At 50.0% G+C, this 24349-nt stretch overlaps 1 protein-coding gene across 1 annotated transcript in view; it reads right to left on the bottom strand.

Annotated features, from left to right (window-relative positions):
• The window catches only part of SLC5A11 (solute carrier family 5 member 11), a 37267-nt gene extending 34919 nt beyond the window's left edge, over positions 1–2348 (bottom strand). Inside the window, 1 exon segment of the mRNA XM_032591653.1 lies at positions 2204–2348. Coding sequence (XP_032447544.1) covers positions 2204–2338 — 135 coding nt within the window. The 5' untranslated portion in view covers positions 2339–2348.
• Positions 2349–24349: the final 22001 nt, after the last annotated feature.

Here is a 24349-nt window from a genome sequence, read left to right as displayed (position 1 = left end):
GAAGTATTTTTTTTAAATAAAGAACTCTCGGGGCACCTTGGTGGCTCAGCAGGTTAAGTGTCCTCCAGCTCAGATCATGATCTCACGGTTCATGAGTTCGAGCCCCACACTGGGCTCTGTGCTGACAGCGTGGAGCCTGCTTGGGATTCTCTGTCTCTCTCTCTCTCTCTCAAAATAAATAAATAAACTAACTTTTTTTTTTTTTTAAATAAAGAACTCCTTGAAAGGGATTATCTAAATCCAGGGTTCCCAAACTAGTAATATATCAGAGACTCCTGGTCCTCTTGTGAAAATACCGATTCCCAGTGCCTCCAACCTCACCCTAACTTAACCCTGACCCCAAGGCTGTCTGACATGAAAACTCTTACTCTCAACAATGTCTCCTCTGTCTCACTATGTCCTGCTAAGAGCGGAGGGCAGGGGAGTGTGCAGAGAAAGGTCTTTGGAACGTCCAGCATTGCATCCCCTTGTTGACTTGGAGGAGGAAAAGCTAAGGGGTAGGAGTAGAAAAATGATGTATAAATAGTTGGAGCAAAGTGGGGACACCTTGGGGCTCAGCTTTCAAGTCTTTTGTACCAAATGGCCTAAAACCCAGATAGCAGTATCTTCTCTTCAGCATCCTTATCCCAAAATTACTAATGTTCTGAGCATGGAAGGAGTTCCTAGGGGCACCTGGCTGGCTCAGAGGAGGGGCATGCCATTCTTGATCTTGGGGTCACGAGTCTGAGCCCCATGCCAGGTGTCGAGATTACTTAAACAAATAAGAACTTTAAAAGAATAAAGAATTCCTAGAAATTGGTAAGTAAAAGACCAAGAACCTAATGAAAATGGGAAAAATATATGAAACCGTGCATCACACAAAGGAATGAAGTGGTCTTTAAACATATGTAAGGGTGTCCAGCCTCATTTATTATAAGATAAATGCAATTTTTTTAGAGAGAGGGAGCGTGAGTGGGGGAGAGGGGCAGAGGGAGAGAGAATCCCAAGCAGGCTCCGTGCTGTCAGCACAGAGCCCAACACAGGGCTTGAACTCTCAGACCGTAACATCATGACCTGTGCCAAAGTTCTATGCTCAACCCACGGAGCCACCCAGGCACCCGAATCCTGTGCAACTTTTAAAAAGACAAGGAAGCTTCTATGCACTGATATGAAAAGATATCCCAGAGATCATGATAGGTGAAAAACAGCAAGGTGAAAAAACAACAGTATAATAACCTACTTCCTATTTAAGAAAGAGGTAAATATACATGATAATATTTGCTTGGATTTCCATAAGGAAACTCAAATTAATGAACAAACAAGGTTACAACAGTGGTTACTTGTGAAGGGAAGGGTAGTAGTGAAATTTTCACTATGTTTTTTTTTAATGTTTATTTCTTTCTTTTTTTTTTTTTTTAGTGTTTATTTATTTTGAGAGAGAGAGAGTGGGGGAAGGGCAGAGAGAAAGGGAGAGAGAGAACCCAAAGCAGGCTCCGGGCTATCAGTGCAGAATCTGACTCAGGGCTCGAACTCACAAACCTTGAGATCATGACTCCTGAGCCAAGATCAAAAGTTGGGACACTCAACCAACTGAGCCACCCAGACCCCCTCTAAGTTGCTTTTATTTGAACCTTGTGACTGTATTGCCTTAAAAAAAAAAAAAAAAAAAAAAAAAAAAAGCTGGGGCGCCTGGGTGGCTCAGTCGGCTAAGCGTCCGACTTCAGCTCAGGTCATGATCTCAACAGTTTGTGGGTTCAAGTCCCGTGTCGGGCTCTGTGCTGACGGCATGGAGCCTGGAGCCCACTTTGAGTTCTGTGTCTCTCCCTGTCTCTTTGTCCCTCCCCTGCCCTTGCTCACACTCTGTCTCTCTCTCTCTCAAAAATAAAAAACATTAAAAACATTGTTTTAAAAAGCTTGCTTTAAAAAAGAAAAAAGAACATGGGCTTCAAAGTGAAGGAGATATGGATTCTAACCCAGCTGTGCTAACTTACTAATATACAAGGAGTTTCCATTTTTGAGCCTCAGTGTCCTTATCTATAAAATGGATACAGCAGTAGCGTCTTCTTCATAGACATCTGTGCAAATTACATGACACAGCGTGAGATTAAAGTGCCTAAGACAGCACCTGACCCATGGTCAACTCTGTATTTTTACAAGTTTAAAGTTCTAATTACTTTACGACCTTGGGCGAGTTTCTTCCTCTGCCTCTGCTGGCCTGGCTTACCCAAAGTCCAACAGCCAGGACGAAGAGGAAGTACAGAACCAACACCGCGATGTCACCTGGCTCCAGGCTCCTCTGGGGAAAAGCCTCCAGGGGATCGGACTCCGTGGGCTGAGGACTGCCGGAGCTGCTCTCCATGGTCCTGAGCAAACTTTCAATCCTGCGGGAAGTGCAAAAGCGGGTCAGATGCCAGCACCAGAGCTACTTCCTCACCCTCTGCGTGGCTACCTCCTTGGAGCAAGCGAAAGGACACCTGTGGAGAGATGTGTAGTGGGGACAGATCTCCCAGGAAGGCAGATCCACCCACCCACCCATCCATCCATCCATCCATTCACTCATTCATTCAGCAAACGAATGATTTGAAGTCACATCAAATCAACAGCTAATTTTTAGCAACTCAGCCACTCACTCGGCAAAATATTAAGAACAAACTGAATAGTACAGATGGTTTCATCATCCCATCCCACTTCAGGAGCACATGACCAAGAGTGAGAGTAAAACAAGACACTGGAGTTATTTCCCATTTCTGAGGAACCTCAGAGGTGGGCAAGAGTCGAGCCAACATCTTGTCTGAGGGTCGGCGGGACACTAGTCTTGTTCCAGTGTCGGCCAGGCCCGTAAAACTGAATATATTTTGTAATATATATAGCACCTCCTACATCATTCTAAGTGTTTACAAACCTGTAAAGTGGGAACTATTGTTTTCATCCCCATTTTACAGATGGCAAAATTGAGACACAGGGAACTTGTCTAAGATTAATATGGCTCCAGTGGCAGAGACAGGACTTGAAGGCAAATAATCTTGCTCCAGAATCCATGCCTTGAACCACTGTGTCCTCGGCTGTTTCTCAGTATACTGTACTTCTGTGGGCAATTTAAGGGATTCCTACGGGGAACAGAATGTCCCCCTCAAGGATGGGCACCTTCTAATCCTCAGAACCTGTGAATATGTTAAGTTACATGGCCAAAAGACAATTGAGTTTACAAACAGAATTAAGGTTGCCAGTCAGCTCTCCTTAAAATTGGGAGATTTTCCCTGAAGTGTCTGAGTGAGATAATTGCAACCACAAAGGTCTTTAAAAGTAAAGAGAGAATCCGAAAAGAGAACCAGCATGAGAAGGACTTGGACCAATGTTGCTGGCTTTGAAGATGGAGTAAAAGGGCCCGCAAACCAAGGAAAGCAGGCAGCTTCTAGAAGCTGGGAACGGAAATGAACGCATTCTACCCTAGAGCATCCGAAAGGAATTCAGCCGTGCTGTCACCTTAATGTTAGCCCAGGGAGACCCATTTAGAAGTTGTGACTTCCAGAACTGTATGTAAGATAATAACCCTGCATCGTTTCAAGCCACTACCTTCTGGTGATTTTTTGCAGCAATAATTGGAAACTAATAAAACTCCTAAGGGTGATTTTCAACCATAAGCGATTTGGGCATGGACTTATTCCCAGGGTGTGACTCCACTCTGGAGGTCTGGGAGTGAAAAGACTCATGAGGCCCCCCACGATCTACACACTGCCCCCCATCTACACACTGAGGTGTGAATAAGCATGTCACGTTTAAGGAATTGTCAGATTCTTGCCTGAGTATTAGGTAAGATTAGGAAGAGAGGACTGGGCAGTGGGGGCGATCAGATATGAAGGTGACTATCTCAGCCCTTTGATGTCATTAAAGGATTTTTATAGGGTCAGCGATTCCCAACTTCTCAGACATCAAATATAGCAAATATTTTTATAGCAAATATTTTTATAACGATTTTTAAATCAATTTATTTATTTTGAGAGAGAGAGCAGGAGCAAGGGAGGAGTGGAGAGGGAGCAGGGAAGAGGGAATCAAAGCAGGCCCCACGATGTCTCCGTGCAGCCTGACGCGGGGGTCAAACTCACAAACCCAGAGATCACGGCCTGAGCCGAAACCAAAACTCAGACGCTTAACCGACTGAGTCACCCAGGCGCCCTCGCACATCACTTTTTAAAAAGTCAATACAATGCTTTAAGTCCAAAAGAAATAAAAGAAAGCCATTTGTGATAAACTGATGAATGCTTCAACATATCACCGATCTGCCGACTCCACGGGAGACCCCAAGAACAGTCAGATACTTGCACCCACTACGCTAAGTTTTGAACTTAAGGGAAATGAGAAAGTCGGAAGCCATTTTAGTGCAAAACCTCAGAATCAAAAGTGAATCCGCAGAGGAACAGCACCAGCGTCAACAATGTGGGGGTTGGGGTGCTGACCCTCTTGTGCAGCCGAAAATCCACATGCGGTTTTTGACTCCCCCAAAATGTAACTACAAATAGCCTACTGTGATTTTAAATGTTATGGAAAAGTCCAAGCAATACCGTGCTTTTAAGACAGAGCACTGAAAAATATTTGAGACAATGCTGTGAAGATAAAAGCAGGCACATTCTTTGCTTTAAAAAATTTGGGGCGCCTGGGGGGCTCAGTTGATTAAGCGTCCGACTTCGGCTCAGGTCACGATCTTGCAGTTCGTGAGTTCGAGCCCCTCATTGGGCTCTGGGCTGACAGCTCAGAGCCTGGAGTCTGCTTCAGATTCTGTGTCTCTGGCTCTCTCTGCTCCTCCCCTGCTTGTGTTCTGTCTCTCTCTCTCTCAAAAATAAATAAACATCAATCAACAAATAAACAAATATCAAAAAAATTTTGAATTAAAAACAAACCACTTGGTGTTTCATATACACTGGAGCTCTAGTCTATAAGCATGTTGTTCACCCACATGCAAGTCTGGAACATCTCGAAAGTTCATGCTGCATGGGGCAGTTCTGTGCATTTCGGGGAGTCTAGCATCTCTGGTCTCCACGCACTGAAGGCCAGTGGTACCCCCAAATGACTGTCATAAGCAAAGATGCTCCCATACTTTTTCAAAGCATCTCCTGTTGGGCAGCCATGCCCCCACGGCACACCTGTGCTCTGGGTTAAGGGACAAGGGAGTTGTAGGATCCAATGGGGGTGAGGGTAGGTTGACTAGAAGCAGGAAGGTGACCGTGTAATGCCACAGACTTTAGATGAAATCTAGAGGGGCGTGCAAGAGGATGTGAGGAATAACTCGGGGTTAAAATCAACAGTGCATGGGGCGCGTGGGTGGCTCAGTTGGTTAAGCGGCCGACTTCACCTCAGTTCATGATCTCGCGGTCCGTGAGTTCGAGCCCTGCGTCGGGCTCTGTGCTGACAGCTCAGAGCCTGGAGCCTGTTTCGGATTCTGTGTCTCCCTCTCTGTCTGCCCCTCCTCTGCTCACACTCTGTCTCTCCTTCAAAAATAAACATTCCAAAAATTTTTTAAAAAATCAATAGGGCTTGGTGATGAATCGACAGGGTAAGGATTGGGGAGTAATTTCCCGCAGACAGAACAGCCCGATTACCTGGGCAGGCTGTTCCTTGTTCCTAGAGTACGTTTCCTCATCCTCAATAACTCTTTGTTATGGGGTGGGGGAGGCCGTCCTGTGCAACATGGGATGTTTAACAACCTCTCTGGTAGCTACCCACAGGATGCCAGGAGCATCTTCTCCCAACTGTAAGAGCCACAGAAGTCCCCTGGGTGGAGAACAGGACCTTAGAGCCCTATAAGAGGGGACTGGATGTTCACTTAGACAAGATGCCTCAGGGGGGCGCTCTATGATCTTGCGTTTCTTTCGCATGCCAAGTATGACTTTGAACTTCTCCCTGGGGCTGCACCTTGCCTAGTTCTGTTGGGAGGGTGCTCACAGCTTCTCAGACCTAATCTTCCCTGGAAGGGAAGACCCAAGCAGCCATGGGTCCACCGCATTTATGGAGGGGAAAGAGGGAAGAGAGAAGGAGGGAAGGAGGGAAGCCAGCCAGTAGTGGGCAGACCCAGCTCAGACACTTACTCTGTCCTAATACAGGAGAAAGTTGAGTAGCAGAAGCCAGGATTCCCCTCACCCAGCAATCAGCCTGGATTTCATGGCCATTGTCATCTGTGAAATGGGGTAATATCCTGCTCCGGACCAACCTACCTGGACCAGACACCTGCAAAGTCTTTGTTCAAGAAAGTGGGAAGGGAGGCTAGTTTCTTGGGTCAGAAGAGAGGTTCATAAAAAAGGGTCTCACCAGGACAGGCACATTTTGGAGGCTTGGAGAGGAGGGGGCCGGATGGTCCCTCAGGGTAGCTCAAGGGTGAAATCCCTATTAGGTAGGTAGGGTCAGTGCATGTTATCAGCCAGGAAGCTGTGGCCAGGAGAGGTTTAGCGTCATGTCCACAGCCAGGGCTCAAACCCCGATCTGTGTGGTTTCATAGCCTGCGTTTTTAAACACGCCAACCTGCTGCTTCCAAATCCAGGGGCTTCGGGGAAGGTGAGGGCTTAGAGCTCAGGAAGCAGTTCACGGCAGAGATTGATGCAGAACTGAGGAGTAGGGTGGATGGTTCTAGAACCCAGCAGGTCTGAAAGGGAGGAAGGAGGGGCAGTGGGTTGAAGGGTGAGGCGGCCCCTCCCCCAGCTGCCCCTTGCAGGCCTCTGCCCGCCAGGCACCGAGGGCGGTGGGAGCGGATAAACAACTTATTCATCACAGCTCCGGGCAGGCTGGCACCGACTCCAGGCTCTTCCTGGGTCCCAGGGAGGTGGGGGCCCTGCCAGGGGCCGGGAGGGACCGGCCCGTGGGTGTGGCAGGATTAGGAGCAGGGATCAGAGAAGCTGTGAACCCCAGCGCTGCTGGTTCGCCCACATGCTCAATGAGCCCCTTCTGAGCAAAATCTGTGAGCACTGTAGATTGGAGGCATGGAGATCACTTCTCATCTGGTCAGCCTGTGAGGCACACACCAGTCCCCTTTACAGGTGGGAGACGGAGGCATGAAGAGGGAAAAGTGAGCTGGGCTCAGAGTCTTCGCCACTTGCTTCTAGGTCACAGTAAATGCCCAGCGGTAGGATTCGAACCCAGGTCCTCAGCTGAAGGAACTCGCATTATCCGACACTGGCTGTTCTGTCATTATTTCCTCCCTCCCGCCCGTCTTGCCTGTCTGCTCCCCTCCTCCTTCCCTCCCGCCTTTTCTGTTCTTTTCCACAAGCATTTATTAGGCACCAGCTGTGTGCCAGGGTCTGTGCTAGGCACAAAGTAGTGAGTGGGGCAGACATGGCCCCTGCAGCTCTGTACGTGAGAGCCCCGTGCCCTTGCGCTGTTCTGGACGGGGCCAAGCTGGGGGTGGGGTCCGGGTTCACCTCCTGGGAGGGACCCTCTCTGTATGGGAGGGCAGGGTTAGCGGGAGTGCGGACAAAGCTGTCCTTGTAACAACAGCTTTGTTTGTAAGAACACCCTGCCCTAGCAGTCACCGATGGGCTGGAGAACAAAGGAAGCCCAGCACCCAGGGATGGCAGCCTACCCTATTCCTTTTAGCCGGTTACATAATTTGCCACAGCAGATGTGGAAATTTTCCACACCCCAGTGCGAGGAAAAGACCGGGAAATGCGTCCACAGGTGGGGTGGGGGCCCTAGGTTTCTTAGGCTGGTTCCCCTGTGTGCGTCCACTGCCGGGGGTCAGATTTACATTATTCTTTTTTTGAGAGAGAGAGAGAGAGAGAGAGAGAGAGGATGAGCAGGGGAGGGGCAGAGAGAGAGAGAGAGAGACAGAGAAAGAGAGAATCTCAAGCAGGCTCCGCGCTGTCAGCACAGAGCCTGGTGCAGGGCTCGAACTCACAAACCATAAGATCATGACCTGAGCTGAAACCCAGAGTCGCTCAGCCCAGGACGCTCAACCGACTGAGACACCCAGGCCGCCCCTACATGATTCTTTATAACTTACGTGTCTTGAAACATTTCATCACAAAAGAAACAGAAGCAAACAGAACCAAGATTTACAGCATAACATCATCTGCATATGTTAAACACATGCAAGACACAAAATAGTTGGATGTATTTTGCCAGGACGCAGGTACATTGTCAAACCACATTATTGGGGACAGGAAATAAAAGAGACAGACAGAAACTAGGGAGGGGCCCTGCTCTGACAACAGACAACAACTATTTTCCTGCAAGACTTAATTATAGACCAAAGCTCTCTGGGAAAGAGCTGCCCTGATCGAGTATAAAGATACTTGCACTGCATGGCCTGATTCAAATCCTGGCTCTGCCTCTTATTAGCTCCGTGATCTTGGGCAAACAACTTCTCTGAGGCTCAGTTTCCCCATCTATAAAATGGGGTAATACCAAGACCTATGTCACAGGCTTGTTAAAAACTTTAAACAAGTCCATTATATGACATGATTAAGTCTAGAATACTTGGTGTATCCTTGTCCTTGTTAGAGAAAAAAAAAAAAAAAAAAGCCTGGACTTTGTGGTCAAGTGGATCCTGGCCACCTACGTGTGTGAATCTCATTTTAAATCCACAACACCCGAGAGGTCAGGTCTCCGATTAACCCCATTGAACACGGGAGAAAAATAAAGCAGCGGCACCGGGCCCAAAGTCACACTGCTGGTAAATGACTGAACCCAGGTGCAACCCAGGCTTACCGCCTAAGTCTGTAACCGCTGCCTGGCAGGGAAAATGCCAGGGGTGGGGACCTTCGGGGATGACCTTGTCTCGTGATTCCTCAAACAGAACACGTCCAGGGGCACCTGGGTGGCTCAGTCGGTTAAGCGGCCGACTTCGGCTCAGGTCATGATTTCGCGGTCCGTGAGTTCGAGCCCCGCGTCGGGCTCTGTGCTGACAGCTCAGAGCCTGGAGCCTGTTTCGGATTCTGTGTCTCCCTCTCTCTGCCCCTCCCCCATTCATGCTCTCTCTCCGTCTCAAAAATGAATAAATGGTAAAAAAAAAAAAAAAAATTAAAAAAAAAAAAAAAAAGAACATGTCCAATTTGGGGAGCACGCTGTTGGAAGCCAGTACCCGCCACGACGCTCAGCGGCCACTTTGAACAACCTGCCGCTTGCAGACACCCAAGAGCCTTAAGTCATGCGTCCATTCATTCACTCACCCGTCCAGGGGTCTGTGGGCACCTGCGATGTCTGGGGGGCCCTGTGCCCAAGCGAGATGGCTACAAGGGCCATTGCCAGGGCCACACACTGTCGAAGCACTTAGAGGGTCTCCTTCTCAACTCCCGGAATCTATTGGTCCCTAATTCATTCCCTTCCACCTCCCAAGCACGGCTGAATCCATCCATTTTCCCTTTACTTCCAGGCGTCCATCCATCCCAAGCCAGCACCACCTGGGTCTACACTAGGGCAAGGACCTCTTGCCTTGTCCCCTTCCAATCCACCCCTTGGGTGGAAGCCACAGGGATCGTTGACCATAAGTCAGATCAGGACATCACTAGCCTCATCTCTCACTGGCCCTTGAGCACTACTCTGGCCTCAGAGTCTTCGCCATTCTGTTCCCTCTGCCTGGAATGCTCTTCCCTCTCTCCAGCCTTGGCTTGACCAGCTCCTATCCGGGCTTCAGATGTTATCCTACCATCACAAGCCCAGAGGAGCTCTCTCCCCGCCTCAGCCTAAATCGGGTCCTTAAGTTATTTGCCGTCAGAACAAAGGTGACTTTTCCTCACTGTTGAGTCAAACAAGATGTCGGGTTGGTATGAGTCATCATTGGCCGTCCCCGCTACTGTAAGCTCTTGGAAAGCAGGGACCATGTCTGTCTTGCTCACACTATTCCGAAGCTGGCACTCAATAGACATCTGGGTAGCACACATGGGATTTCCAGTAAAAAAAAAACAAACAAAAGGGGAGCCTGGGTGGCTCCGTCGGTTGGGCATCCAACTTCAGCTCAGGTCATGATCTCGCGGATTATGAGTTCGAGCCCCGCGTCGGGCTCTGTGCTGATGGCTCAGAGCCTGGAGCCTGCTTCAGATTCTGTGTCCCCCTGTCTCTCTCCCCCTCCCATGCTCATGCTCTCTCTGTCCCTCAATAATAAATAAACATTAAAAAAAATTTTTAAAACAAAAAACAAACAAAACCATGGGATTTCCAGAGCTTTTGCTATATACCCTTGCACGTTATGACCCCTCCTCCCCTAAGTCCTATCCCTAAGGACTTCGGGAAGGCACCTCTCCCTTGCGCTTCTCCAGAATCATCCAGGACAACACCCACTGTCGGAAAACCAGATGTTTGTTGTGGGTGAGTTCATAGCTGTGGGAGCGGAGTCTCGGCTTTGCCTCTCACTATCAGTGCAAACCTGGGCGTGCTTCCGGATGGCTGTCTGTCTCTCTCTGTGAATCAGGGTGGCTGTGTCCTCCGCAGGGACTGACCAGGCCCAGGAGGAGGAGGCCAGTACATGTGCCAGCACATTGCAGTGAAACTCAGATTTGCCTTTTAATTAGCAGCCGGGCAGGCAGCAGCCCATCCCCCTGGCCTTTCAGGGGTTTACAAACATATTTCCACCCGCATTATCTCTTTGGGTCCTTGGGAGATAGCACGCCTGCAGGCTGGGCTGGGCTGGGGTTTACATTCCCATTTAACAGATAAGAAACCTGAGGCTCAGCGAAGTGAAATGATCCACCAACTCCGATCTTGGGAAGTGGACGAACGGGGACCAAGCCTGGTGCCACTGGGCCGTACCCACCCCCCCAACAACACACACTCCATGTGCCCGGTAGAGAGGAGCTATGCCCCCACCCCCGGCTCACAGCGGGAGTCCTCTCGGCCACCAGGGCCTCCTTTCCCCAGACCAACGTCCCCAGTATGGAGAATGGGCACCAGGTTGGGCAAGGTGCCAGCAAGGAACCTTACCTTCCTCTGATGCAGGGCTCACCTGCCCTGGGGCCTGCCCGTGGCTTCTGAGGCAGAAGGAGGTTGTGGAGAAGGGCCCCACCCCCCCGCCGGCTCCTCCCCCCTCCTAGCCAGAGGACAGCGGCCGCCCTCTCCTGCACCGCCTACAGCTGAGAGCCTCCTTGCAGGTCAAACTCCAAATTCCAGCCCCACTACAGGCAGGGGTGAGGAAGAGAATGATATCCCCAGGCACGAGAGACGGTGGGCCCAGCCCTGAACCCCTGAACTCTGTGCAGGCCCCAGTGGGGAGGAGGGTAATCCCTGAGCTCCGCCCACACAGCCTCCACCTGGTAGGGTGCCCATGGCAGGGAGGGGTAGGAGAGTGGCAGGGAGGGGTGGGGGAGTGGCAGGAGCCCGAACTGTCCTGCTTCACTCACCCACTCCTCCACCGGCCCGCCTCCACGCTGGGGACAGGCGGGCTTGGGACGAGCTGGGGGAAGGGGGGAGGAGAGATGCGGGGACTGGGGGGGGGGGATGAGGGGGGAGGCAGGGGACAGCGGAAAAATCCCAGGAGGGCACTTGCAGCCACGGCCCCATCACTGCAGCAGCAGTAACAGTGACCACCCTTTGTTCAGCCCCTTTTGCCGGGTGCTCTCCGGGCCAAGGCAGCGCAAAGACAAGCGTCTGGAGCCCAGGGGAGCTATAGGGAACGACCAGGCCACGGCCCGAGGGGCCCGCGGCACCGGGACAGGCAATGGAGGACAGCGCAACGCTTCCACTGGATGTTCAGAGCATTCAAAAAAGTTTTGAAATAGACACTAGCATTTACAAAGCATGAGACTTTAAACAAGACTGATCTCCCACTTTCGTAGAACATTCTGAAGATCTGGGGGGCGCCTGGGGGGCTCAGTGGGTTAAGTGGCTGACTTGGAGCCTGCTTCGGATTTTGTGTCTCCCCCTCTCTCTGCCCCTGCCCTGCTTGCACTCTGTCTCTCTCAAAAATAAACATTAGAAAAAAAAAACAAACCCATTATGAAGATGTGGCCACACCAGGCCCACAGTGCCACATGACAGCTACTGGCTGGAGTAGCGTCGTGGCCAACTTGTGTCACCACAGACCCCTACCTACAACCCACCTTCTTCCTTCACCAGACCCCGCTGGGCCCTGGGTGTGCAGCACCCCCACCTTGCAGCATAATTCAGAAAGGACAGTGATAATGAAGATGCATCAGGTTCGTTCTAAGTGCTCTCTCTCCACGTCTTCGCTCACGTGGTCTTTCCAACAACTCTGAGACGGAGCCTGATTATCTCCCTTTTACTGATGAGGAAAGAGAGAGGCCAGTAACTTGCCCAAGGTCACCGAGAGGTGAGCGGCAGACTTAGGATGGGAACCCAGAGCCCTACAAGAGCGGGGGGCAGGGTAGGGGGACAGCAGGCAGGTTCCGGGGTCAGAGCAAGGAGGCTGGCCAGGTGGGGCTGCGGCCCACTGGAGAGCATGTGTCCCTGCTAAAGGGGGCAGTCCTGGCTCAGCTGTCATGTGAGGAGGAACACAGGCCCAATGGTGCCACACCTTCCGATTGTTCTAGAAAACTGAAAAGTCCAGAATTTTGTGTAAAGTCTCATGACTGTCTGGGATCATAGCCTGAGCTGAAATCAAGAGTGGGACGGTGGACCGACTGAGCCACTGATGCTCCCAGAGTGGTGGGGTGGACGCCCAAGGCAGGCTCCACGCTGCTTGAGATTCTCTAGCCCCCTGCCCCCCCCACCCCACCCCCACCCCCCGCTGGAACTGGAGCTCGCTCTCTCTCTCAAAAAAGATTTTTTTTTAAATAAAGTCTCAGAAAATAAGTAAGTGAGAAGTAAGCCTCAGGGCTGTTAATCTGTAAAAGCCGGGCGTGGCCCGCTGGCTACCCCCTGAGAACAGCACGACCACGTGCAAGAGGTTTTCAGAAGTTTCTTCTAAAGTGAACATACCCCTCCCAGCTCCGCGGCCCAGCAATTGCACGCTCGGTGTATTTCTCTAGGGATGAAAACAGACGTCGCCACGAAGACTTGTACACCGAGGTCTGGCTCACCGCTGCCCCAGGACGCACCGCGGGGACGGGGACAAGCAGGTGCCGTCACGCTCCGTGGAAAACCAGGCTACTTTTCCGTAGCAACGAGCTGCCGACAGGCGCCGCCGCGGCTGAACCTCGGAGGCCGAGCCAGACGCGAAGGAATAGGTACGTACCTTCCGAACCCGGGGCCGGGGGGCAGGGGTGCGACAGCCTGGCTCGGTGCAGGGGGTGGGGGAGCGGGGGGCGGGGGGACTCCGAGCAGAGCAGGGACGGCCGCAGGCCTCTGACAAAATCCAAAGGCAGAGAAACTTTCTCCAAAGTACTGAAAATACCTGCAGGTTTATATAAGGAAATGTGGGACAAAGGTCAGTGGACCCAGGCAGGTGGGCTGTAAAGGTCAGGGCGTCATCGTCCTGGGGTCAATCGTGGGTGGGGTCTTGCTGGCTCCGGGCGGTCCTTCTTGCCTGAGGGGGTAGTTTTGGTTCCCATTAGGGGATGCTTTGCCCTCCGGCCTTTTGCCTGAGTTAAGAGATCAGCTGGAGGTAACTTAATCAATGAGAATGTTTGAGGTCAAACTTAAATAAGGTCAAAAATAAATTAATTAAGAATAAAAAAAGATGGGGCGCCTGGGTGGCTCAGTCGGTTAAGTGTCTGACTCTTGGTTTCGGCTCCGGTCATGATCTCCCGGTTTCGTGAGTTTGAGCCCCACATCGGGCTCTGTGCTGACTGTGGGGCCTGCTTGGGATTCTGTCTCCCTCTTTCTCTGTCCCTCCCCCACTTGTGCTGTCTCTGCCTCTCTCAAATAGACTTAAAAAATTTTTTTAAATAAAAAAGAAATAGTACAGTTTTATACAGTTTATAAATAATAAAGATATATATAAATACCGTAATAAATATGACATTTACGTTGGGGGGGGCAGGAATCTGTACATTTGATCGGATACAGGAGGCAGAAAGGGAGAGGCTAAGGGCTAGAAGGTCTCTAGGTGGGGAAAAACACAAGTTTTAAAACAGGTCTTCTGGGAAGGTCTAACCTCTGTGCAAACTCCCTCCAGCATTAAGTTTCTCTTTAAAAATGTAACAGACACCGCCTACTGCCCGTTAGGAAATTGACAAAAGACCTGACTAAAAATAAGTAGACCATAAAATGTAGAACTCAAGGAACCCTATGGCCATAGACCCCCCCCCCCTCATACCACCGAAATGGTCATGGGCATTCACTTCCCAATGCCCCCTCTCTGGAAAGAGAGCTTTCATACTACTCTTACTTTCTGGTCTTTTCTTTTTTAATGTTTATTCTCGAGAGGGAGGGAGACAGAGTTCCAGCAGGGAAGGGGCAGAGAGAGAGGGAGACACAGAATCTGAAGCAGGCTCCAGACTCTGAGCTGTCAGCACAGGGCCTGATGTGGGGATTGAACTCATGAACTGAGATCATGACCTGAGCCGAAGTCGGACGCTTAACTGACGGAGCCACACAGGCACCCCTCTTGCTTTCTGATCTTATACTCAAATTAACTTTTTCCTGCTGCTCATTTTATTTTGTGTCCACCTCTTCATTCCTCCAAGCAGTGAGACAACAAATCCCAGGTATCGGGGTAAAAAATCCTGCAACAATTCCTTAATAAAATAGGACAGAATGTGCCAACAAGGAGTGTGCAAATACAGCCCGTGCTTCTCTGATGGCAAAGGCTGTTGTCCCCGCCCCCCCCCCCCCAAATACCACCTCCCAGCAGCTGGTCCCATTCTACTGTTTCCACCGGAGAACGCAGTCCCAATGTTTCCAAAGTGCCTGATTTTAAGAGAAATCCCAAAGCCTGGTTTTTATGTATAAGGTTCGGCAAGTAACTCGATATTAACAAAAAAGTTAAAACATTGTAGTTTGTGAGACGACTGGGTGGCTCAGTCGGTTAAGCATCCGACTTGGGCTCAGGTCATGATCCCGCAGTTCATGAGTTTAAGCCCCACATCAGGCTTTGTGCTGACAGCTCAGATCCTGGAGCCTGCTTCCGATTCTCTCCGCCCCTCCCCTGCTGGCTCTCTGTCTCTCAAAAATAAAAACATTTAAAAAAATTGTAGTTTGTAATCGCTGATGTAGCAATTTATAAGAACCTATATTTGGTCTCCGTGCCTGTTTCTGGCACCAAGCTCCCAAATCCCTTGGAATTTTTTGAGCTGATGAGAGAGATCAAGGTGACTTTTGTCATGTTAATGAGGTGACTTTGGGACCCACCCAGCAGGGTAGGGGCTGGGTGTGATTAGGGTTTGGAGCCGTCGGTCCCACCCGCTGACCTCTGGGGGATCGGAAGTTGAATAAATCGCCAATGGCAACGAATTAATCAGTCATACCTGTGTAATGAAGCCTCTATAAAAACCCAAAAAGGACCGGGTTTGGAAAGCTTTTGGGTTGATGAACACGTGGGGGTTGCGGAAGAGAGAGAAAGAGAGAGAGGGCATGGAGCTTGCACCCTTTCCCCCACTGCCTTGCTCTACGAGCCCTTCATAATATACAGGTGATCTAGCAAGTAAAACGTTTCTGAGCTCTTCGAGCCACTCTAGCAAATTAATCCCACGTGAGGAGGGTGTCTTCATGTCCCATCTATACTGGGTGGGTCAGAAGCACAGGTGAAGTGGGGGAGGGGGCAGTCTCATGGGACTGAGCCCTTAACCTCCTCTCCAAGGAGACAGTGTCCAAATTGTGTCGAGGTGTGGGACACCCGCTGGTGTCGCAGAACTGCGTGGTGGTGTGGGGAAAAACCCACACATCGGACTCGAGGTCAGAGCGTCCCTCGGTGTCCCCATGTCACACCCCCTCCTACTCTGGAATCCAGGCTGAGCTCCTCCAGGTTGGAATTCCTTCCCAAGTTTTCTACAGCCTTTTAGAAACCCACCTTCCCCCACCGCACACTTAACCTGTCAATGCTGCTATTTGTTCTAACAACTGAAAGAAGGCAAACCCTAAGCCCTGCCGCGGTAGGCGAGCTTTCCTGGGTGGTTCAGAGGAAACCAGGTACGTCTAGTAAAACCAAGTAAATAAAAGCAAGAGGAAAACAAGACACTTTTTTTTTTTTTTTTTTTTACTTAGTAACTGTGAGACATGGGGCAAGTCACTTTCCTCCCTGTCCAAAAGGATGTTTTTTTAAAAAAAGTGTTTATTTATTTTTTAATTTTCATCCAAGTTAGCATATAGTGCAACAATGATTTCAGGAGTAGATTCCTTGGTGCCCCTTCCCCATTTAGCCCATCCCCCCTCCCACAACCCACAAATATGGAGTTTGTTCTCCATATTTATGAGTCTCTTCTGTTTTCCCACCCAACAATGCAAAAGAGACCCTCTTTCTCCGCATCCTCGCCAACATCTGTTGTTGCCTGAGATGTTAACGTTAGCCATTCTGCCAGGTGTAAGGTGGTATCTCATTGTGGTTTTGATGTGTAATTTCCCTGATGATGAGTGATGTTAAGCATCTTTTCATGTGTCCGTTGGCCATCTGGATGTCTTCTTTGGAGAAGTGTCTATTCATGTCTTTTCCCCATTTCTTCGCTGGATTATTTGTTTTGTGGGTGTTGAGTTTGATAGGTTCTTTACAGATTTTGGATACTAACCCTTTATCTGATACGTCGTTTGCAAATATCTTCTCCCATTCTGTCGGTTCCCTTTTAGTTTTGCTGATGGTTTCCTTCACTGTGCAGAAGCTTTTTATTTTGATGAGGCCCCAGTAGTTCATTTTTGCTTTTGTTTCCCTTGCCTCCGGACACGTGTTGAGTAAGAAGTTGCTGTGGCCAAGATCGAAAAGGTTTTTGCCTGCTTTCTCCTCGAGGATTTTGATGGCTTCCTGTCTTACATTGAGGTCTTTCATCCATTTTGAGTTTATTTTTGTGTCTGGTGTAAGAAAGTGGTCCAGGTTCATTCTTCTGCGTGTCGCTGGCCAGTTTTCCCAGCACCACTTACTGAAGACACTGTCTTTATTCCATTGGATATTCTTTCCTGCTTTGTCAAAGATTAGTTGGCCATCTGTTTGTGGGTCCATTTCTGGGTTCTCTATTCTATTCCATTGATCTAAGTGTCTGTTCTTGTGCCAGTACCATACTGTCTTGATGATTAAGCTTTGTAGTACAGCTTGAAGTCCGGGATTGTGATGCCTCCTGCTTTGGTTTTCTTTTTCAAGATCATTTTGGCTATGCGGGGTCTTTTCTGGTTCCATACAAATTGTAGGATTGTTTGTTCTAGCTCTGTGAAGAATGCTGGAGCTATTTTGATAAGGGTTGCATTGAATCTGTAGATTGCTTTGGGTGGTATCGACATGTCAACAATATTTCTTCTTCCAAAGGGATGTTTTTACTGCTCACTTTGCAGCAGGATAAATGAAGAATAAACAACATCTGGAGAGAAGCCCCCGACCTGGCACATCGGCTCCTTCCTTCTCCCCACACTTAACCCCATAGTTAACCATGAGCTGCCTGGTTGTCACTGAGAATCTCAGGCCTTCTTTCTCTCCATGTTGGATCCAGTGAGGAAAAGGTGCACTTTTTTTCTTCTCTCTCCGCCTCTCTCTCTCTTTTGCAGTTTTGTTTGTTGCCCAGGTCCCGATTCTCACAAACGTGGGGGGTCTGCCTTGGCTGCAGGACAGTGGTGGAGAGCAGCGGGGCGGGCGGGGGTGGGGGGGGGGGGTAAGATGCCAGAGATGAGGGGGCAGGCCGACCCCCGTCCTCATTCTGGCTTCTCTGCTCCTCGCTGTGTGTTCTGATAGACAGGACTCAAGTGCTCTGAATCCATATTCTCTCCTCTGCAAAAACGGGATGTCATAATCGTACCGAGGTGTTTTGTCAGGAAGACTCAATGAGGCGGTACCTACAATGGTCTTTATAATACTAAGATGCCACGTTTCTTGTTTTCTCTCATCATTTCACGAATGTCCAGTGGAGTTTTCCAGAGGCCACGTGACATGAGCTGTCACAACAGACTGAACACAGGAGCAGGTGTGAGAATCCAGCCGTCTTCTATTAACCCAGACATTCAAGAGCTGGGCCAGCATGCGGAGTAATGCCACGCTTCTCACCAAATCTTTCAGGAAAATACGGTTACTTTTCATAAGAGTGTAATTTATTTAACATGCAGTGGGTTTGCTATTGTTACTTTTTTTTGATTTTTTTTTTAACGTTTATTCATTTTTGAGACAGAGGGAGACAGAGCATGAACGGGGGAGGGTCAGAGAGAGAGAGGGAGACACAGAATCCGAAACAGGCTCCAGGCTCCGAGCCGTCGGCACAGAGCCCGACGCGGGGCTGGAACCCACAAACCGTGAGATCATGACCTGAGCCACAGTCGGACGCCTAACCGACTGAGCCACCCAGGCGCCCCTAAGTTGCTTCCTCATTTAAATGTTTAGTTCTATAAATTGCTGTCGATAGAACCCACATAAATGAGAGCTCTTCGGGGTTCTTGTAAAAAGTCCTAGATCCGAAAGTCCTTGAGAATTGTTGACAGGAGTCTGCATTTAGGGAAAGTCTCGTGGATATTCTATTTAAACCCAAAGGCAAACAAGGTGTGGAAAGGCACGTTCCCTCCTTGGAAAGCGCATTTGTGCACGAGGGGCCGCGCGGCAAAGTTGTTTGTACCTCCGTAGACCTTGCCGGTCAGCGTGGAGTGGGTTGTTAATGAATCAACGAGGCCACTGCTTAATCACTAAACGCTTTAACAGATCCTGAAAGATCTGGTGAGAAGGGTGGCATTCATGACAGAGAGGTTGAAGGTTGGAGCGTCACTCCTACGCACTTGGAGATCATCAGAGTGGAACAGGGCCCCGTGGAAGCCAGCTTTGCCAAAACTGCCACCTGTTGGGCCTGGGCTGCATGGAAGAGCCGGAGAGTCCAGGTGTGGGGCCAACTGTAGGGCCTGGACCAGATGCCAGGGCTCTGCCTGCCCGCTTTGGTTAAGTCCTGGCTGTTACAGCAAGTTGCCTCACCTGTCTGTGCCTCAGTCTCCCCTTCGTCAAAAGAATGATCTGAGGGGTGCCTGGGTGGCTCAGGCCTGGGTGCAGCGTCCAACTCTTGATTTCGGCTCAGGTCACGGTCTCACGGTTCGTGAGTTCGAGCCCCGCGTCGGGCTCTGTGCTGACAGCACGGAGCCTGCTTGGGATTCTCTCTCCCTGCCTCTCTCTGCCTCTACCCCGCTTGCTCTTTCTCACACACAATAAATAAACTTACAAAAAAAAAAAAAAAAAGGATTATCTGAGGTGGGGGACTGGCCAGCAAAATCTGTCCTTCTTCCTTCCCAGATGCCACTGGCCAGCCCCACAGGCGGTGGTGCGGCCAGTGGATTGAGGGGGATGTGATCTATGTGGTTTCTGCCTCCCTTGCTTAAGAGGGAGCTCCAGGGGCACCTGGTGGCTCAGTCGTTAAGTGTCCGACTTCGGCTCAGGTCATGATCTCGCGGTCTGAGTTCGAGCCCCGCATCAGGCTCTGTGCCGACTGCTCGGAGCCTGGAGTCTGTTTCGGATTCTGTGTCTCCCTCTGTCTCTGACCCTCCCCCATTTATGTTCTGTCTCTCTCTGTCTCAAAAATAAATGTTAAAAAAAAAAAAAAAAAAAAGAGGGAGCTCCAGGGCAGGCTCCTGGCTGGCTCAGGCAGAGGAGCATGTGATCTTGGGGTTGTGAGTTCGAGCCTCATGTTGGGTGCAGAGATTACTTAAGAATTAAAAAAAAAAATCTTTATTAAAAAAATTTTTTTTAATGTTTATTTTTGAGAGAGAGAGAGAGAGAGACAGAGTGCGAGCAGGGGAGGGGCAGAGAGAGAGGGAAACACAAAATCCAAGCGGGCTCCAGGCTCCGAGCTGCCAGCACAGAGCCTGATGCGGGGCTCGAACCCATGAACTGTGAGATCATGACCTGAGCCACCCAGGCACCCCCACATCTTTATTTTTTTTTTAATGTTTATTTACTTTTGAGAGAGAGAGTGAGAGAGCAAGCGTGAACAGGGGAGGAGCAGAGAGAAAGGAAGACAGAGAATCCAAAGCAGGCTCCGAGCTGTCAGCACGAGCCTGACGTGGGACTAGAACCCACAAACCACGAGATCATGACCTGAGCCTAAGTCGGACGCTCAACTGACTGAGCCACCCAGGCGCCCCTTGAGGATTTTAATGTAAACGTAATTCTTCTACATCTTTGTCTAAGCCATTGAGAAAAGCACCAAACAGGACAAGATTGTGAACATTCTGTAGAGACTTCTCTCTCTGCTCAAAAATCCCAAAAATAATTATATCGAGGGGAAGAAACCAGATCTAAAAAAAAGAGGATATACCAAATGATTCTGTCTGTGTAAAATCCTAGGAAATGTGACCGAATCTGTTACAACAGCAGATTGATGTTCATCTGGAGATGGCGGTGGCAGGATGTCACAGAGGGATGTGACAAAGGGGAACAAGGACACTCTTGGGGGTGATGGATATGTTTACCAGCTTGATTGTCGTAACGGTTTCTGTCACTTACACAGATGTTGAGACTCTTTCAGTTGGGCATCTAAATACACACAGTTCATCATATGCCATTTATTCTTCCACAAATTTCTTTTTAAAAATTTTTTTTTCAACGTTTTTATTTATTTTTGAGACAGAGAGAGACAGAGCATGAACGGGGGAGGGGCAGAGAGAGAGGGAGACACAGAATCGGAAACAGGCTCCAGGCTCCGAGCCATCAGCCCAGAGCCCGACGCGGGGCTCGAACTCAAGGACCGCGAGATCGTGACCTGGCTGAAGTCGGAGGCTTAACCGACTGCGCCACCCAGGCGCCCCCTCTATAGATGTATTCTTACAGAGAAACATAAACCACCGCAGCGTGAAAGACAAGTGTCCAGGATTAAAGCCTGGATAGGAGAATCAGGCCTGGGGTACCTGCCCGGCTTCTAGGGGTTTCCATGGAGTCAAGCACGTGCTACAGGTGTGCTAGGAAGGTGGAGAGAGTACTTGGATGTCCTGGTTCCTCTTTTCAGAGCATTTCTGCATTTTATTTATTTATTTATTTTTTATTTTATTTGAGAGAGAGCACACACAAGTGAGCAGGGGGAGGGGCAGAGGGGGAGAGAGAGAGAGAGAGAGAGAGAGAGAGAGAGAGAGAGAATCTCAAGCAGGTTCCATGCTCAGCATGGAGCCCGATGTGGGGCTCGATCTCACAACCCTGCGATCATGACCTGAGCCAAAATCGAGAGTCAGCTGCTGAATTGACTGAGCCACCCAGGCACCCCTGCATTTCTACATTTGAACGGCATCTGTTTCTTCAATTCAGTGTGAAAATTTATTCATTCACGGATTCAGTCATTTATTCAGTGCCGTTCTGCGCCGGGCCACGTTCCGAGCTCTGGGGATTAAGCAGAAAGCAGGGCAGACCTGTCCTCACGGGGCCCCTTTGCGACGTTATTCTTCTGCAGTCTCTCCTCCAGGGGCTCCCCCTCCTTCCCCCGAAAACCACACTCCAGTGTGTCCCAAATTATCAAATGCGGAAGCACACAAAAGCTTTGCTGGCCCTTTGTCTCCCGCTAGCCGTCTCTCAGTCTCTCCCTCCATAGACCAATTCCCTGGGAGACTCTTCTACACCAACCACTTGTATGTTCCCCTTCAGGGCCAAGGCACCTACGCCCCCAGCTGCCGGGAGACTGTCGCCGATGGCTCCCTGCCGAGTGCCTCACTAGGAATCATCCCGGACCAAAGGGAGCAGCCACCCTACCCCTGCATCCAGTGAGGGTCATCCCAGCTGCACAGTCCCTGGAGGTGAGCTAAGTCTCTGTTGTGACCTCATCACAGTTCAAATCCTCCTGCTGCCCAATCCTGCCTTCCTCCCTCTCTCATTCGTGTTCCCGGGGCACTTTCCAACAAACCACCTCCACTCTGAGCTCCCTGGTCTCGGACTGTGACTCTCAGGGGACACAGCCCACAATACCAGCCCCCACTTCCATTGTCCATTAGCCCCTTCCCCCACTGGGATGCGGCTTTTGCAACTACCCCACTGAAGGACTCTCACGAGTCCAGTCATGGCTGTACCCCCCCCACCCAGACTTTCTCTCTTCACAGGCAGCATTTGAGAACGTGGCTCTCTCCTTCCCTGAGATTTCCCTCCCCAGATTCGGAGATCCCATTCTCTCCTGCCACCCCTCCATCCCGTGCCTCTTTGAATTTTTGATTCTTCCTACTCAGGCACCCAGGCTCCTTTCTGTTTCTCCGATGATGGTGTTACCCGAACCTTCACTCTACATGCATTTCCATTTCCACAGCATCAGCCTTCATCTCTGATTGATAACCCCCAAACTGATCTCTCCGCTTGTAACTTCTTTCTTATACATACATACAGCTCTCTATCCATCCCTCTACCCACCCTGCCACCCATCCATCTGTCCATCCATCCATCCACCCATCCTTCCTTCCATCCATCCATCCATCTATCCTTCCATCCACCCATCCATCCTTCCATCCATCCTTCCATCCATCCTTCCATCCATCCATCCATCATCCACCCATCCATCCATCCATCCATCCTTCCATCCATCCTTCCATCCATCCATCCATCATCCACCCATCCATCCATTCATCCATCCTTCCATCCATCCATCCATCCTTCCATCCATCCATCCTTCCATCCATCCATCCACCCACCTGTCCCTTCCTCCTTCCCTCCTTCCATCCTGCCTTCTTTTCCCCTCCCTCCCCCTCTCCTCCCTCCCTCCCTTCTCCCTCCCTCCTTTCTTTCCTTCCTTTCCTTCCTTCCTCCCTTCCTTCCTTCCAGCAAATATTTTCTGAGTACCTACTATGTGCCAGGCTCTGGGCTAGGAGCTAAGGACACAGCAATGAAGAAGTATCGTGCCCACGTTACTAATACCCAGCTGCCAACTAGACAGCTCTACTGGGCTGTTCCCAGGCTCCTTGATTCACCAAGACCCAAATCAAACTCTGCTACCCCCTGCACCATGAAACCCACTCTTTTCCTCTAGGACCCCTGCCAAGATAGTAGCCGTTAGCAAAATCAGAAATTCAGGGACATCCTAGACTCCTCTCCTTCACTCTTCACAGAGGCAAGTCCATCCCACCGGTTCTCCCTCTTGCATTCATCTATACCCTCCCCTCTGCACCACCGTCCTGGTTCAGGCCGTTATAATTTCTTGCCTTAATTCCATTCCAGTTTCCCAGCGAGGAGATGGTCAATCTCCGCAGTTCAGCCACATTGTGCGCCCTGGATCTTTTTTCCACTCTTCCTGCCGGGCTCTGTGCCCCAGGAGGCTGATTTCCGTGGGCTCTATCACCTGGCCTCCTTTGCTGTCTGGCATCCAGTCACATTTGGCCAACGGGAGGAGCCCGCAGGAGATCAGAGGGTGCGGAAGGGTAGCCGAGGTATTGGAGGTGTTCCTATTTCCCCTTGCCCCTCACCAGCCCTGCTCTTTCGCTGCCTCCCTGGGGTTCCGGAAGTGGCTGCACTCTTCTGGGCCATGGCTCTGCAGAGTTCGGTAACACTGCTCCCTAACCCCTTCAGCCTTGGAGTGACTGCGCCCACGATAGCTAGACTCCAGGGGCTCCATCAGCCCTTGGTGCACTGAACGCGGCAGAAATCTCAGGAAACAGTCTCTTTATTAAATTACCTTAAATTCTTTTTTTTTAGAATTTTTTTAATGTTCATTTATTTCTGAGACAGAGAGAGACAGAACATGAGCAGGGGAGGGGCAGAGAGAGAGAGAGAGGGAGACACAGAATCGGAAGCAGGCTCCAGGCTCTGAGCTGTCAGCACAGGGCCCGACGCGGGGCTCGAACTCACAGACCGTGAGATCACGACCTGAGCTGAAGTCGGGCGCTCGACCGACTGAACCACCCAGGCGCCCCAAAATTAGCCTAAATTCTTAAATTCTCCTTTTCATGCCAGAATCTTGACTCACAAGGCATCCCACAGTCAGGATAAATTCCACGTGACACACTATTGGGATTATTCTCCCAGTTGTTTAGTTTCCCTCCTCTGTTACTGGAACTCTAGATGTGCAAGTACTTTGATTTTTTTCTGCATAAGTTTAAGCAGCTTTCCCAGGAGAGAGGTTTCCCTGGGTCTAGCTCTCTGCTCTTTCAAACAACAATTTATTTTTATTTTTTTAAATATTTATTCATATATTTCTGAGAGAGAGAGAGAGAGAGAGAGGCAGAAAGACAGGGAGAGAGAGAGAATCCCAAGTAGGCTCCATGCTGTCAGCACAGAGACCAATGCAGGGCTCAAACTCACAAACTGTGAGATCATGACCCGGAATCAAGAGTGAGATGCTTAACCTAATGAGCCACCCAAGCACCCCTCAAACAGTAATTTAAAGAATTCTTTTTTCCTCTGGGACACCTGGCTGGCTCAGTCAGTAGAACATGAGACTCTTGATCTTGGGGTCTGTGAGTTCTAGCCCCATGTGGGGCATAGTTTGTCTTTAAAACA

Source organism: Lynx canadensis, chromosome E3 (genome assembly GCF_007474595.2).
Source record: "Lynx canadensis isolate LIC74 chromosome E3, mLynCan4.pri.v2, whole genome shotgun sequence".
Taxonomy (NCBI): Eukaryota; Metazoa; Chordata; class Mammalia; order Carnivora; family Felidae; genus Lynx; species Lynx canadensis.
Note: the sequence above shows the minus strand (reverse complement) of the source record. Positions and strands in the feature narration are given on the sequence as shown.